The sequence below is a fragment of the Salmo salar genome, chromosome 26 (assembly GCF_965601325.2).
Source record: "Salmo salar chromosome 26, fSalSal1, whole genome shotgun sequence".
In the NCBI taxonomy this organism is placed as follows: domain Eukaryota; kingdom Metazoa; phylum Chordata; class Actinopteri; order Salmoniformes; family Salmonidae; genus Salmo; species Salmo salar.
In genome coordinates this window covers 50057501-50070502 of record NC_138316.1, presented here as the reverse complement: position 1 = coordinate 50070502, position 13002 = coordinate 50057501, and the positions used below count along the sequence as shown (strand labels likewise).

The following is a 13002-nucleotide window of genomic DNA, read 5'->3' as shown; positions in this document are numbered from 1 at the left end:
AAGGACTGTCATTCCAGAACTGGATAGTTGTTAACCAGAGTCTGAAGGACTGTCATTCCAGAACTGGATAGTTGTTAACCAGAGTCTGAAGGACTGTCATTCCAGAACTGGATAGTTGTTAACCAGAGTCTGAAGGACTGTCATTCCAGAACTGGATTGTTGTTAACCAGAGTCTGAAGGACTGTCATTCCAGAACTGGATAGTTGTTAACCAGAGTCTGAAGGACTGTCATTCCAGAACTGGATAGTTGTTAACCAGAGTCTGAAGGACTGTCATTCCAGAACTGGATAGTTGTTAACCAGAGTCTGAAGGACTGTCATTCCAGAACTGGATAGTTGTTAACCAGAGTCTGAAGGACTGTCATTCCAGAACTGGATAGTTGTTAACCAGAGTCTGAAGGACTGTCATTCCAGAACTGGACAGTTGTTAACCAGAGTCTGAAGGACTGTCATTCCAGAACTGGATAGTTGTTAACCAGAGTCTGAAGGACTGTCATTCCAGAACTGGATAGTTGTTAACCAGAGTCTGAAGGACTGTCATTCCAGAACTGGATAGTTGTTAACCAGAGTCTGAAGGACTGTCATTCCAGAACTGGATAGTTGTTAACCAGAGTCTGAAGGACTGTCATTCCAGAACTGGATAGTTGTTAACCAGAGTCTGAAGGACTGTCATTCCAGAACTGGATAGTTGTTAACCAGAGTCTGAAGGACTGTCATTCCAGAACTGGATAGTTGTTAACCAGAGTCTGAAGGACTGTCATTCCAGAACTGGATAGTTGTTAACCAGAGTCTGAAGGACTGTCATTCCAGAACTGGATAGTTGTTAACCAGAGTCTGAAGGACTGTCATTCCAGAACTGGATAGTTGTTAACCAGAGTCTGAAGGACTGTCATTCCAGAACTGGATTGTTGTTAACCAGAGTCTGAAGGACTGTCATTCCAGAACTGGATAGTTGTTAACCAGAGTCTGAAGGACTGTCATTCCAGAACTGGATAGTTGTTAACCAGAGTCTGAAGGACTGTCATTCCAGAACTGGATAGTTGTTAACCAGAGTCTGAAGGACTGTCATTCCAGAACTGGATTGTTGTTAACCAGAGTCTGAAGGACTGTCATTCCAGAACTGGATAGTTGTTAACCAGAGTCTGAAGGACTGTCATTCCAGAACTGGATAGTTGTTAACCAGAGTCTGAAGGACTGTCATTCCAGAACTGGATAGTTGTTAACCAGAGTCTGAAGGACTGTCATTCCAGAACTGGATAGTTGTTAACCAGAGTCTGAAGGACTGTCATTCCAGAACTGGATAGTTGTTAACCAGAGTCTGAAGGACTGTCATTCCAGAACTGGATAGTTGTTAACCAGAGTCTGAAGGACTGTCATTCCAGAACTGGATAGTTGTTAACCAGAGTCTGAAGGACTGTCATTCCAGAACTGGATAGTTGTTAACCAGAGTCTGAAGGACTGTCATTCCAGAACTGGATAGTTGTTAACCAGAGTCTGAAGGACTGTCATTCCAGAACTGGATAGTTGTTAACCAGAGTCTGAAGGACTGTCATTCCAGAACTGGATAGTTGTTAACCAGAGTCTGAAGGACTGTCATTCCAGAACTGGACAGTTGTTAACCAGAGTCTGAAGGAAGGCTATAGTTCCTATGGGAGAATCAACTGATTAGACTAGCAGAATGGGGTGATAAGCAGCCATATCTACCCATTGTGATGTGTATTGATCTAGCATGGAGACAGAGGCTCAAAGCTGCCCGACAATGTAGTCAATCAGAGAGAGGTGAGAGAGACAGAGAGAGAGAGAGAGAGAGAGAGAGAGAGAGAGAGAGAGAGAGAGAGAGAGAGGAGAGAGAGACAGAGAGAGAGAGAGAGAGAGACAGAGACAGAGAGAGAGAGAGAGAGAGAGAGAGAGAGAGACAGAGAGAGAGAGAGAGAGAGAGAGAGAGAGAGACAGAGAGAGAGAGAGAGAGAGAGAGAGAGAGAGAGAGAGAGAGAGAGAGAGACAGAGAGAGAGAGAGAGAGAGAGAGAGAGAGAGAGAGACGAGAGAGAGAGAGAGAGAGAGAGAGAGAGAGAGAGAGAGAGAGAGAGAGAGAGAGAGAGAGGGAGAGAGAGACAGAGAGAGAGAGAGAGAGAGAGAGAGAGAGAGACAGGACGACAGACAGACAGGACGACAGACAGACAGGACGACAGACAGACAGACAGACAGACAGACAGACAGACAGACAGACAGACAGACAGACAGACAGACAGACAGACAGACAGACAGAAAGAAAGAAAGAAAGAAAGAAAGACAGACAGCAACATGATAATGATCTATACAATATATGACTGGATCAATGAGGATGTAGAATTTATCTTCTCTTTAAAGCAGGAAGGAATAATTCTCAGGTCCTGTAGGAATGGGGTGGGAAATTGAAATCCATGGGCGAATCGATCAATGTTTACTATTTCATTTGATGAGGAGGAATGGTACTGGTATAGCTATAGTGGTAGGTGGTGATTGGATATGGTGATGTTTTATGGATTGTATATAAGTTATAGTTGAAGGTGTTGATTGGATATCGTGATGGTATATGGATGTAATATCAGCTGTAGTTATAAGACGGCGTCGGAGAACAAGGCTGACGTTTTACGTATTCCTAACCAATTGTTTGTTTATTTGCGTTGTTTGTTACTTATTTTTGTTACTTATTTTGTACATAATGTTGCTGCTACCGTCTCTTATGACCGAAAATAACTTCTGGACATCAGAACTGCGATTACTCACCACAGACTGGCAGAATCCTTTTTTTCCTTTAACGAGTCCGACGAGCTCGACGTGAACGATATACTGCTCTCTCGGGAACAGGCCCAGATCCTCGTGATTTACGTGAAGAGAAGGCAGAGAGAAAAAGGGGCCAGAAGGTGGAGTCAATCACCACCTTCTGGAGACACCTGAAACCCCACCTCTTTAAGGAATACCTGGGATAGGATAAAGTAATCCTTCTAAACCCCCCCCCCCCCCTTAAAAGATTTAGATGCACTATTGTAAAGTGGTTGTTCCACTGGATATTATAAGGTGAATGCACCAATTTGTAAGTCACTCTGGATAAGAGCGTCTGCTAAATGACTTAAATGTAAATGTAAATGTAAATTTGTAGGCGATCGAATAAACCCCCACTTCCTTCCATTCTGCTAGCAAACGTGAAATCGATGGAAAATAAAATCGATGACCTACGCAGAAGATTAAACTACCAACGGGACATTCAAAACTGTAAAATCTTATGCCTCACGGAGCTGTGGCTGAACGACGACATTATCAACATACAGCTGGCTTGTCACGACTTCCACCGGAGTCGGTCCCTCTCCTTGTTCGAGCGGAGCTCGGCGGTCGACGTCACCGGCCTTCTAGCCATCGCCGATCCACTTTTCATTTTCCATTTGTTTTGTCTTTGTTTTCTACACACCTGGTTTCAATTCCCCCATTACATGTTCATTATTTAACCCTCTGGTTTCCCCCATGTTTGTGTGCGTGTTTGTTCTATTGTTCAGGCTGTTATTGACGGCTGGTATTTTGTTGCCGGGTTTAGTTATTACGGCCGTTTATTTCGTGGTACCGGTATTTTTCCCCGCACCGTAGTATTGTGTTTATACTGGTGTTAACTTGTATTAAATACCTTGTCCACGCATCTCAGCTCTCCTGCGCCTGACTCCTTTCACCAGTTACCCACCGCCTTGACATGGCTGGTTAAACGCTGTATCGGCAGGATAGAACAGCGGCGTCTGGTAAGACAAGGAGCGGCAGACTATGTATTTTGGGAAATAACAGCTGGTGCACGTTATCTAAGGAAGTCTCGAGGTTTTGCTCGCCTGAGGTAGAGTGTCTCATGATAAGCTGTAAACCACAATATCTACCAAGAGAGTTTTGTATTTGTATGCGTCTGTATTTTTCGTAGCTGTCTACATACCACCACAGACTGATGCTGGCACTAGGACCATACTGAATGAGCTGTATTCCGCCATAAGCAAACAAGAAAATGCTCACCCGGGGGCAGCGCTCCTAGTAGCTGGGGACTTTAATGCAGGGAAACTTAAATCCATCTTACCAAATTTCTATCAGCATCTTAAATGTGCAACCAGAAAAAGAAAAAAAAACACTGGACCACCTTTACTCCACACACAGAGATGCATAGAAAACTCTCCCTCACCCTCCATTTGGCAAATCTGACCATAATTATATCCTCCAGATTCCTGCTTACAAGCTAAAATTAAAGCAGGAAGCACCAGTGACTCAATCAATAAAACAGTGGTCAGATGAAGCAGATGCTAAACTACAGGACTGTTTTTCTAGCACAGACCGGAATATGTTCCAGGATTCCTCCGATGGCATTGAGGAGTACACCACATCAGTCATTGGCCAGACGGATTACCAGGACATGTACTGCAAGCATGCGCTGACCAACTGGCAAGTGTCTTCACTGACATTTTCAACTTGTCCCTGACCGAGTCTGTAATACCAATATGTTTCAAGCAGACCACCATAGTCCCTGTGCCCAAGAACACTAAGGTAACCTGCCTAAATGACTACCGAACCGTAGCACTCACGTCTGTAGCCATGAAGTGCTTTGAAAGGCTGGTCATGGCTCACATCAACACCATCATCCCAGACACCCTGGACCCACTCCAATTTGCATACCGCCCCAACAGATCCACAGATGATGCAATCTCTATTGCTCTCCACACTGCCCTTTCTCACCTGTACAAAAGGAACACCTATGTGAGAATGCTATTCACTGACAACAGCTCAGCTCAGCTCATCACTAAACTAAGGACCCTGGGACTAAACACCTCACTCTGCAACTGGATCCTGGACTTCCTGACGGGCCGACCCCAGGTGGTAAGGGTAGGTAACAACACATCCGCCACGCTGATCCTCAACACAGGGGCCCCTCTGGGGTACGTGCTCAGTCCCCTCCTGTACTCCCTATTCACTCATGACTGCATGGCCAGGCACAACTCCAACACCATCATTAAGTTTGCCGATGACACAACAGTGGTAGGCCTGACCAACGACAATGACGAGGCAGCCTATAGGAGGAGGTCAGAGACCTGGTCGTGTGGTGCCAGGACAACAACCTCTCTCTCAATGTGATCAAGACAAATGAGATGATTGTGGACTACAGGAAAAAGAGGACAGAGCACGCCCCCATTCTCATCGACGGGGCTGTAGTGGAGCACGTTGAGAGCTTCAAGTTCCTTGGCGTCCACATCACCAACAAACTATCATGGTCCAAGCACACCAAGACAGTTGTGAAGGGGGCACGACAAAACCTATTCCCCCTCAGGAGACTGAAAAGATTTGGCATGGGTCCTGAGATCCTCAAAAGATTCTACAGCTGCACCATCGAGAGCATCCTGACTGGTTACATCACTCCCTGGTACGGCAACTGCTCGGCCACCGACCGCAAGGCACTACAGAGGGTAGTGCATACGGCCCAGTACATCACTGGGGCTAAGCTTTCTGCCATCCAGGACCTCTATACCAGGCAGTCTCATAGACTGTTCTCTCTGCTACTGCACAGCAAGTGGTACCGGAGAGCCAAGTCTAGGTCCAAGCGGCTTCTAAACAGCTTCTACCCCCAAGCCATAAGACTCCTGAACATCTAATCAAATGGCCACCCAGACCCCTTTTTTACGCTGCTGCTGTTCTCTGTTTATTATCTATGTATAGTCACTTTAATAACTCTACCTACATGTACATATTACCTCAACTAACCGGTGCCCCCGCACATTGACTCTGTACCGGTACCCCCTGTATATAGTCTCACTATTGTTACTTCACTGCTGCTCTTTAATTACTAGTTATTTTTATTTCTTATTCTTATTTGTATTTTTATTAAACTGCATTGTTGTTTCGGGGCTCGTAAGTAAGCATTTCACTGTAAGGTCTACACCTGTTGTATTCAGCATTTCACTGTGAGGTCTACTACACCTGTTGTATTCAGCATTTCACTGTAAGGTCTACACCTGTTGTATTCAGCATTTCACTGTGAGGTCTACTACACCTGTTGTATTCAGCATTTCACTGTAAGGTCTACACCTGTTGTATTCAGCATTTCACTGTAAGGTCTACACCTGTTGTCTTCAGCATTTCACTGTAAGGTCTACTACACCTGTTGTATTCAACATTTCACTGTGAGGTCTACTACACCTGTTGTATTCAGCATTTCACTGTGAGGTCTACTACACCTGTTGTATTCAGCATTTCACTGTAAGGTCTACTACACCTGTTGTATTCAACATTTCACTGTGAGGTCTACTACACCTGTTGTATTCAGCATTTCACTGTGAGGTCTACTACACCTGTTGTATTCAGCATTTCACTGTAAGGTCTACTACACCTGTTGTCTTCAGCATTTCACTGTAAGGTCTACTACACCTGTTGTATTCAGCATTTCACTGTGAGGTCTACTACACCTGTTGTCTTCAGCATTTCACTGTAAGGTCTACTACACCTGTTGTCTTCAGCATTTCACTGTAAGGTCTACTACACCTGTTGTATTCAACATTTCACTGTGAGGTCTACTACACCTGTTGTATTCAGCATTTCACTGTGAGGTCTACTACACCTGTTGTATTCAGCATTTCACTGTGAGGTCTACACCTGCTGTATTCAGCATTTCACTGTAAGGTCTACTACACCTGTTGTATTCAACATTTCACTGTGAGGTCTACTACACCTGTTGTATTCAACATTTCACTGTGAGGTCTACTACACCTGTTGTATTCAGCATTTCACTGTGAGGTCTACACCTGCTGTATTCAGCATTTCACTGTGAGGTCTACTACACCTGTTGTATTCAGCATTTCACTGTGAGGTCTACTACACCAGTTGTATTCAGCATTTCACTGTAAGGTCTACTACACCTGTTGTATTCAGCATTTCACTGTGAGGTCTACTACACCTGTTGTATTCAGCATTTCACTGTAAGGTCTACTACACCTGTTGTATTCAGCATTTCACTGTGAGGTCTACTACACCTGTTGTATTCAGCATTTCACTGTGAGGTCTACTACACCTGTTGTATTCAGCATTTCACTGTAAGGTCTACTACACCTGTTGTATTCAGCATTTCACTGTAAGGTCTACTACACCTGTTGTATTCAACATTTCACTGTGAGGTCTACTACACCTGTTGTATTCAGCATTTCACTGTAAGGTCTACTACACCTGTTGTATTCAGCATTTCACTGTGAGGTCTACTACACCTGTTGTATTCAGCATTTCACTGTGAGGTCTACTACACCTGTTGTATTCAGCATTTCACTGTGAGGTCTACTACACCTGTTGTATTCAGCATTTCACTGTGAGGTCTACTACACCTGTTGTATTCAGCATTTCACTGTAAGGTCTACTACACCTGTTGTATTCAGCATTTCACTGTGAGGTCTACTACACCTGTGGTATTCAACATTTCACTGTGAGGTCTACTACACCTGTTGTATTCAGCATTTCACTGTGAGGTCTACTACACCTGTTGTATTCAGCATTTCACTGTGAGGTCTACTACACCTGTTGTATTCAGCATTTCACTGTAAGGTCTACTACACCTGTTGTATTCAGCATTTCACTGTAAGGTCTACTACACCTGTTGTATTCAGCATTTCACTGTGAGGTCTACTACACCTGTTGTATTCAGCATTTCACTGTGAGGTCTACTACACCTGTTGTATTCAGCATTTCACTGTAAGGTCTACTACACCTGTTGTATTCAGCATTTCACTGTGAGGTCTACTACACCTGTTGTATTCAGCATTTCACTGTGAGGTCTACTACACCTGTTGTATTCAGCATTTCACTGTGAGGTCTACACCTGTTGTATTCAGCATTTCACTGTGAGGTCTACTACACCTGTTGTATTCAGCATTTTACTGTAAGGTCTACTACACCTGTTGTATTCAGCATTTCACTGTGAGGTCTACTACACCTGTTGTATTCAGCATTTCACTGTGAGGTCTACTACACCTGTTGTATTCAGCATTTCACTGTGAGGTCTACTACACCTGTTGTATTCAGCATTTCACTGTAAGGTCTACTACACCTGTTGTATTCAGCACTTCACTGTAAGGTCTACTACACCTGTTGTATTCAACATTTCACTGTGAGGTCTACACCTGTTGTATTCAGCATTTCACTGTGAGGTCTACTACACCTGTTGTATTCAGCATTTCACTGTGAGGTCTACTACACCTGTTGTATTCAGCATTTCACTGTGAGGTCTACTACACCTGTTGTATTCAGCATTTCACTGTGAGGTCTACTACACCTGTTGTATTCAGCATTTCACTGTGAGGTCTACTACACCTGTTGTATTCAGCATTTCACTGTAAGGTCTACTACACCTGTTGTATTCAACATTTCACTGTGAGGTCTACTACACCTGTTGTATTCAGCATTTCACTGTGAGGTCTACTACACCTGTTGTCTTCAGCATTTCACTGTAAGGTCTACTACACCTGTTGTATTCAGCATTTCACTGTAAGGTCTACTACACCTGTTGTATTCAGCATTTCACTGTAAGGTCTACTACACCTGTTGTATTCAGCATTTCACTGTAAGGTCTACTACACCTGTTGTATTCAGCATTTCACTGTAAGGTCTACTACACCTGTTGTATTCAGCATTTCACTGTGAGGTCTACTACACCTGTTGTATTCAGTATTTCACTGTAAGGTCTACTACACCTGTTGTATTCAGCATTTCACTGTAAGGTCTACTACACCTGTTGTATTCAGCATTTCACTGTAAGGTCTACTACACCTGTTGTATTCAGCATTTCACTGTAAGGTCTACTACACCTGTTGTATTCAGCATTTCACTGTAAGGTCTACTACACCTGTTGTATTCAACATTTCACTGTGAGGTCTACTACACCTGTTGTATTCAGCATTTCACTGTGAGGTCTACTACACCTGTTGTATTCAGCATTTCACTGTGAGGTCTACTACACCTGTTGTATTCAGCATTTCACTGTGAGGTCTACTACACCTGTTGTATTCAGCATTTCACTGTAAGGTCTACTACACCTGTTGTATTCAGCATTTCACTGTAAGGTCTACTACACCTGTTGTATTCAGCATTTCACTGTGAGGTCTACTACACCTGTTGTATTCAGCATTTCACTGTAAGGTCTACTACACCTGTTGTATTCAGCATTTCACTGTGAGGTCTACTACACCTGTTGTATTCAGCATTTCACTGTAAGGTCTACTACACCTGTTGTATTCAACATTTCACTGTGAGGTCTACTACACCTGTTGTATTCAGCATTTCACTGTGAGGTCTACTACACCTGTTGTATTCAGCATTTCACTGTAAGGTCTACTACACCTGTTGTATTCAGCATTTCACTGTGAGGTCTACTACACCTGTTGTATTCAGCATTTCACTGTAAGGTCTACTACACCTGTTGTATTCAGCATTTCACTGTGAGGTCTACTACACCTGTTGTATTCAGCATTTCACTGTGAGGTCTACACCTGTTGTATTCAGCATTTCACTGTGAGGTCTACTACACCTGTTGTATTCAGCATTTCACTGTAAGGTCTACTACACCTGTTGTATTCAGCATTTCACTGTGAGGTCTACTACACCTGTTGTATTCAGCATTTCACTGTGAGGTCTACTACACCTGTTGTATTCAGCATTTCACTGTGAGGTCTACTACACCTGTTGTATTCAGCATTTCACTGTGAGGTCTACTACACCTGTTGTATTCAACATTTCACTGTGAGGTCTACTACACCTGTTGTATTCAGCATTTCACTGTGAGGTCTACTACACCTGTTGTATTCAGCATTTCACTGTAAGGTCTACTACACCTGTTGTATTCAGCATTTCACTGTGAGGTCTACTACACCTGTTGTATTCAGCATTTCACTGTGAGGTCTACTACACCTGTTGTATTCAACATTTCACTGTGAGGTCTACTACACCTGTTGTATTCAGCATTTCACTGTAAGGTCTACTACACCTGTTGTATTCAGCATTTCACTGTAAGGTCTACTACACCTGTTGTATTCGGCGCATGTGACTAATAATATTTGATTTGATTTGATTGTAGGTGGTGATGGTATATGGATTGCATATAAGCTATAGTTGTAGGTGTTGATTGGATATTTTTTTAAATATTTTTTTTATTTCACCTTTATTTAACCAGGTAGACAAGTTGAGAACAAGTTCTCATTTGCAACTGCGACCTGGCCAAGATAAAGCAAAGCAGTTCGACACATACAACAACACAGAGTTACACATAGAGTAAAACAAACATACAGTCAATAATACAGTAGAAAAATAAGTCTATATACAATGTGAGCAAATGAGGTGAGATAAGGGAGGTAAAGGCAAAAAAGGCCATGGTGGCAAAGTAAATACAATATAGCAAGTAAAACACTGGAATGGTAGATTAGTAGTGGAAGAAAGTGCAAAGTAGAAATAGAAATAATGGGGTGCAAATTATCTAAATAAATAAATACAGTAGCGGAATGGATATGGGGTCTATATAAGCTATAGTTGTAGGTGTTGATTGGATATGGGGTCTATATAAGCTATAGTTGTAGGTGTTGATTGGATATGGGGTCTATATAAGCTATAGTTGTAGGTGTTGATTGGATATGGGGTCTATATAAGCTATAGTTGTAGGTGTTGATTGGATATGGGTTCTATATAAGCTATAGTTGTAGGTGTTGATTGGATATGGGGTCTATATAAGCTATAGTTGTAGGTGTTGATTGGATATGGGGTCTATATAAGCTATAGTTGTAGGTGTTGATTGGATATGGGGTCTATATAAGCTATAGTTGTAGGTGTTGATTGGATATGGGGTCTATATAAGCTATAGTTGTAGGTGTTGATTGCAAAGCAACAGAAATGGCACCATACCATCATGTACCTGTTAATGACTCTAGTTGGTTGGATCAAGGAGGAGCTTGCTCGTCTTCAGCCTTCAACCTCACAGCACATTACATCCACTGTGGAGGAAACAGAGAATAACCATTTAAAATAACAGCTTTTTTTTGGACCTGGTTTAATACGTGATAGAAAAGCCCTGTCAGTCAGACGTAGTTCATCAACCTCAGGTCCTAGGAGCCCACAAGAGTATGCAGGTACTTGACCAGTGTTATTAGACATGACTTATATCATCAAACATATCATTGGGGTGGCAGGTAGCCTAGTGGTTAGAGTGTTGGACTAGTAACCGAAAGGTTGCAAGATCAAATCCCTGAGCTGACAAGGTACAAATCTGTCGTTCTGAACAAAGCAGTTAACCCACTGTTCCTAGGCTGTCTTTGAAAATAAGAATTTGTTCTTAACTGACTTGCCTAGTTAAATAAAAAAGCAGGGTTTGTGTTCATACTGGGCTAAAACAAAACCCTGCACCACCTTTTTGAAAAAACACTTGCTGTAAGAGACACTAACTCAGACATCTCTGTATTAAAGCAGTGAATACAGCAGCATTGGCTTTTATAAAGAGAGAGATATAACTTAGCTAACACAGTGGTCACTTTAAAATCCCCAATGAGCAGCGTGATGCCGATGATGTCATCTCAGAAGGAAGCTGATGCAACTTCCCATGACAAGCTTCATACTTCACCCTCCATCACTCAGCTGTATATAAGGGTATATCCCAAATGGCACCCTATTCCCTATAAAGTAAGCTACTTTTGACCAGGGACCATTTAGAGAGTTAGAGAGAGAGAGAGTGTGTGTGTGTGTGTGTGTGTGTGTGTGTGTGTGTGTGTGTGTGTGTGTGTGTGTGTGTGTGTAAAAATTGTGTACAGTACTATATAGGGAATGTGGTGCAATTTGGGACGAAGTCAAAGTGTTCTCTTGGGTAAGGGTTAGAAAACAACATTCAGACTTCTCTCTTCAGATTTCACCATTAACATGTTGCTTTATCCTTTAATGAACCAGGGAATGCATTGAGACATATTGAGATTGACATCTCATTTTTAAGTGAGGCCTGGCTGGTCAAGAAAGCAGTATACTGTACACTTAGTTAAACACACCATAGCCTGGATCCCAGGCTGTTCTAGGTTTCTCCATAGACTGGACTCCAGCTGTTCTAGATTTCTCCATAGCCTGGACTCCAGCTGTTCTAGGTTTCTCCATAGCCTGGACTCCAGCTGTTCTACGTTTCTCCATAGCCTGGACTCCAGCTGTTCTAGATTTCTCCATAGCCTGGACTCCAGCTGTTCTAGATTTCTCCATAGCCTGGACTCCAGCTGTTCTAGATTTCTCCATAGCCTGGACTCCAGGCTGTTCTAGGTTTCTCCATAGCCTGGACTCCAGCTGTTCTAGATTTCTCCATAGCCTGGACTCCAGGCTGTTCTAGATTTCTCCATAGCCTGGACTCCAGGCTGTTCTAGATTTCTCCATAGCCTGGACTCCAGGCTGTTCTAGATTTCTCCATAGCCTGGACTCCAGGCTGTTCTAGGTTTCTCCATAGCCTGGACTCCAGCTGTTCTAGATTTCTCCATAGCCTGGACTCCAGGCTGTTCTAGATTTCTCCATAGCCTGGACTCCAGGCTTTTCTAGGTTTCTCCATAGCCTGGACTCCAGCTGTTCTAGGTTTCTCCATAGCCTGGACTCCAGGCTGTTCTAGATTTCTCCATAGCCTGGACTCCAGCTGTTCTAGATTTCTCCATAGCCTGGACTCCAGCTGTTCTAGATTTCTCCATAGCCTGGACTCCAGGCTGTTCTAGATTTCTCCATAGCCTGGACTCCAGCTGTTCTAGATTTCTCCATAGCCTGGACTCCAGCTGTTCTAGATTTCTCCATAGCCTGGACTCCAGGCTGTTCTAGATTTCTCCATAGCCTGGACTCCAGCTGTTCTAGATTTCTCCATAGCCTGGACTCCAGGCTGTTCTAGGTTTCTCCATAGCCTGGACTCCAGCTGTTCTAGATTTCTCCATAGCCTGGACTCCAGCTGTTCTAGATTTCTCCATAGCCTGGAATCCAGCT

At 43.2% G+C, this 13002-nt stretch overlaps 1 protein-coding gene across 2 annotated transcripts in view; it reads right to left on the bottom strand.

The window, feature by feature from the left end:
- Positions 1-13002, bottom strand: part of LOC106587993 (tetraspanin-18B) — a 67897-nt gene that overhangs the window by 25756 nt on the left and 29139 nt on the right. Inside the window, exon 2 of one of the 2 annotated variants that reach the window (XM_045708757.2) lies at positions 10921-11009. In XM_045708757.2, coding sequence (XP_045564713.1) covers positions 10921-10926 — 6 coding nt within the window. In that variant the 5' untranslated portion in view covers positions 10927-11009. The remainder of the gene's footprint in view (positions 1-10920; positions 11010-13002) is intronic. The other variant, XM_045708758.2, reaches the window with a different exon arrangement.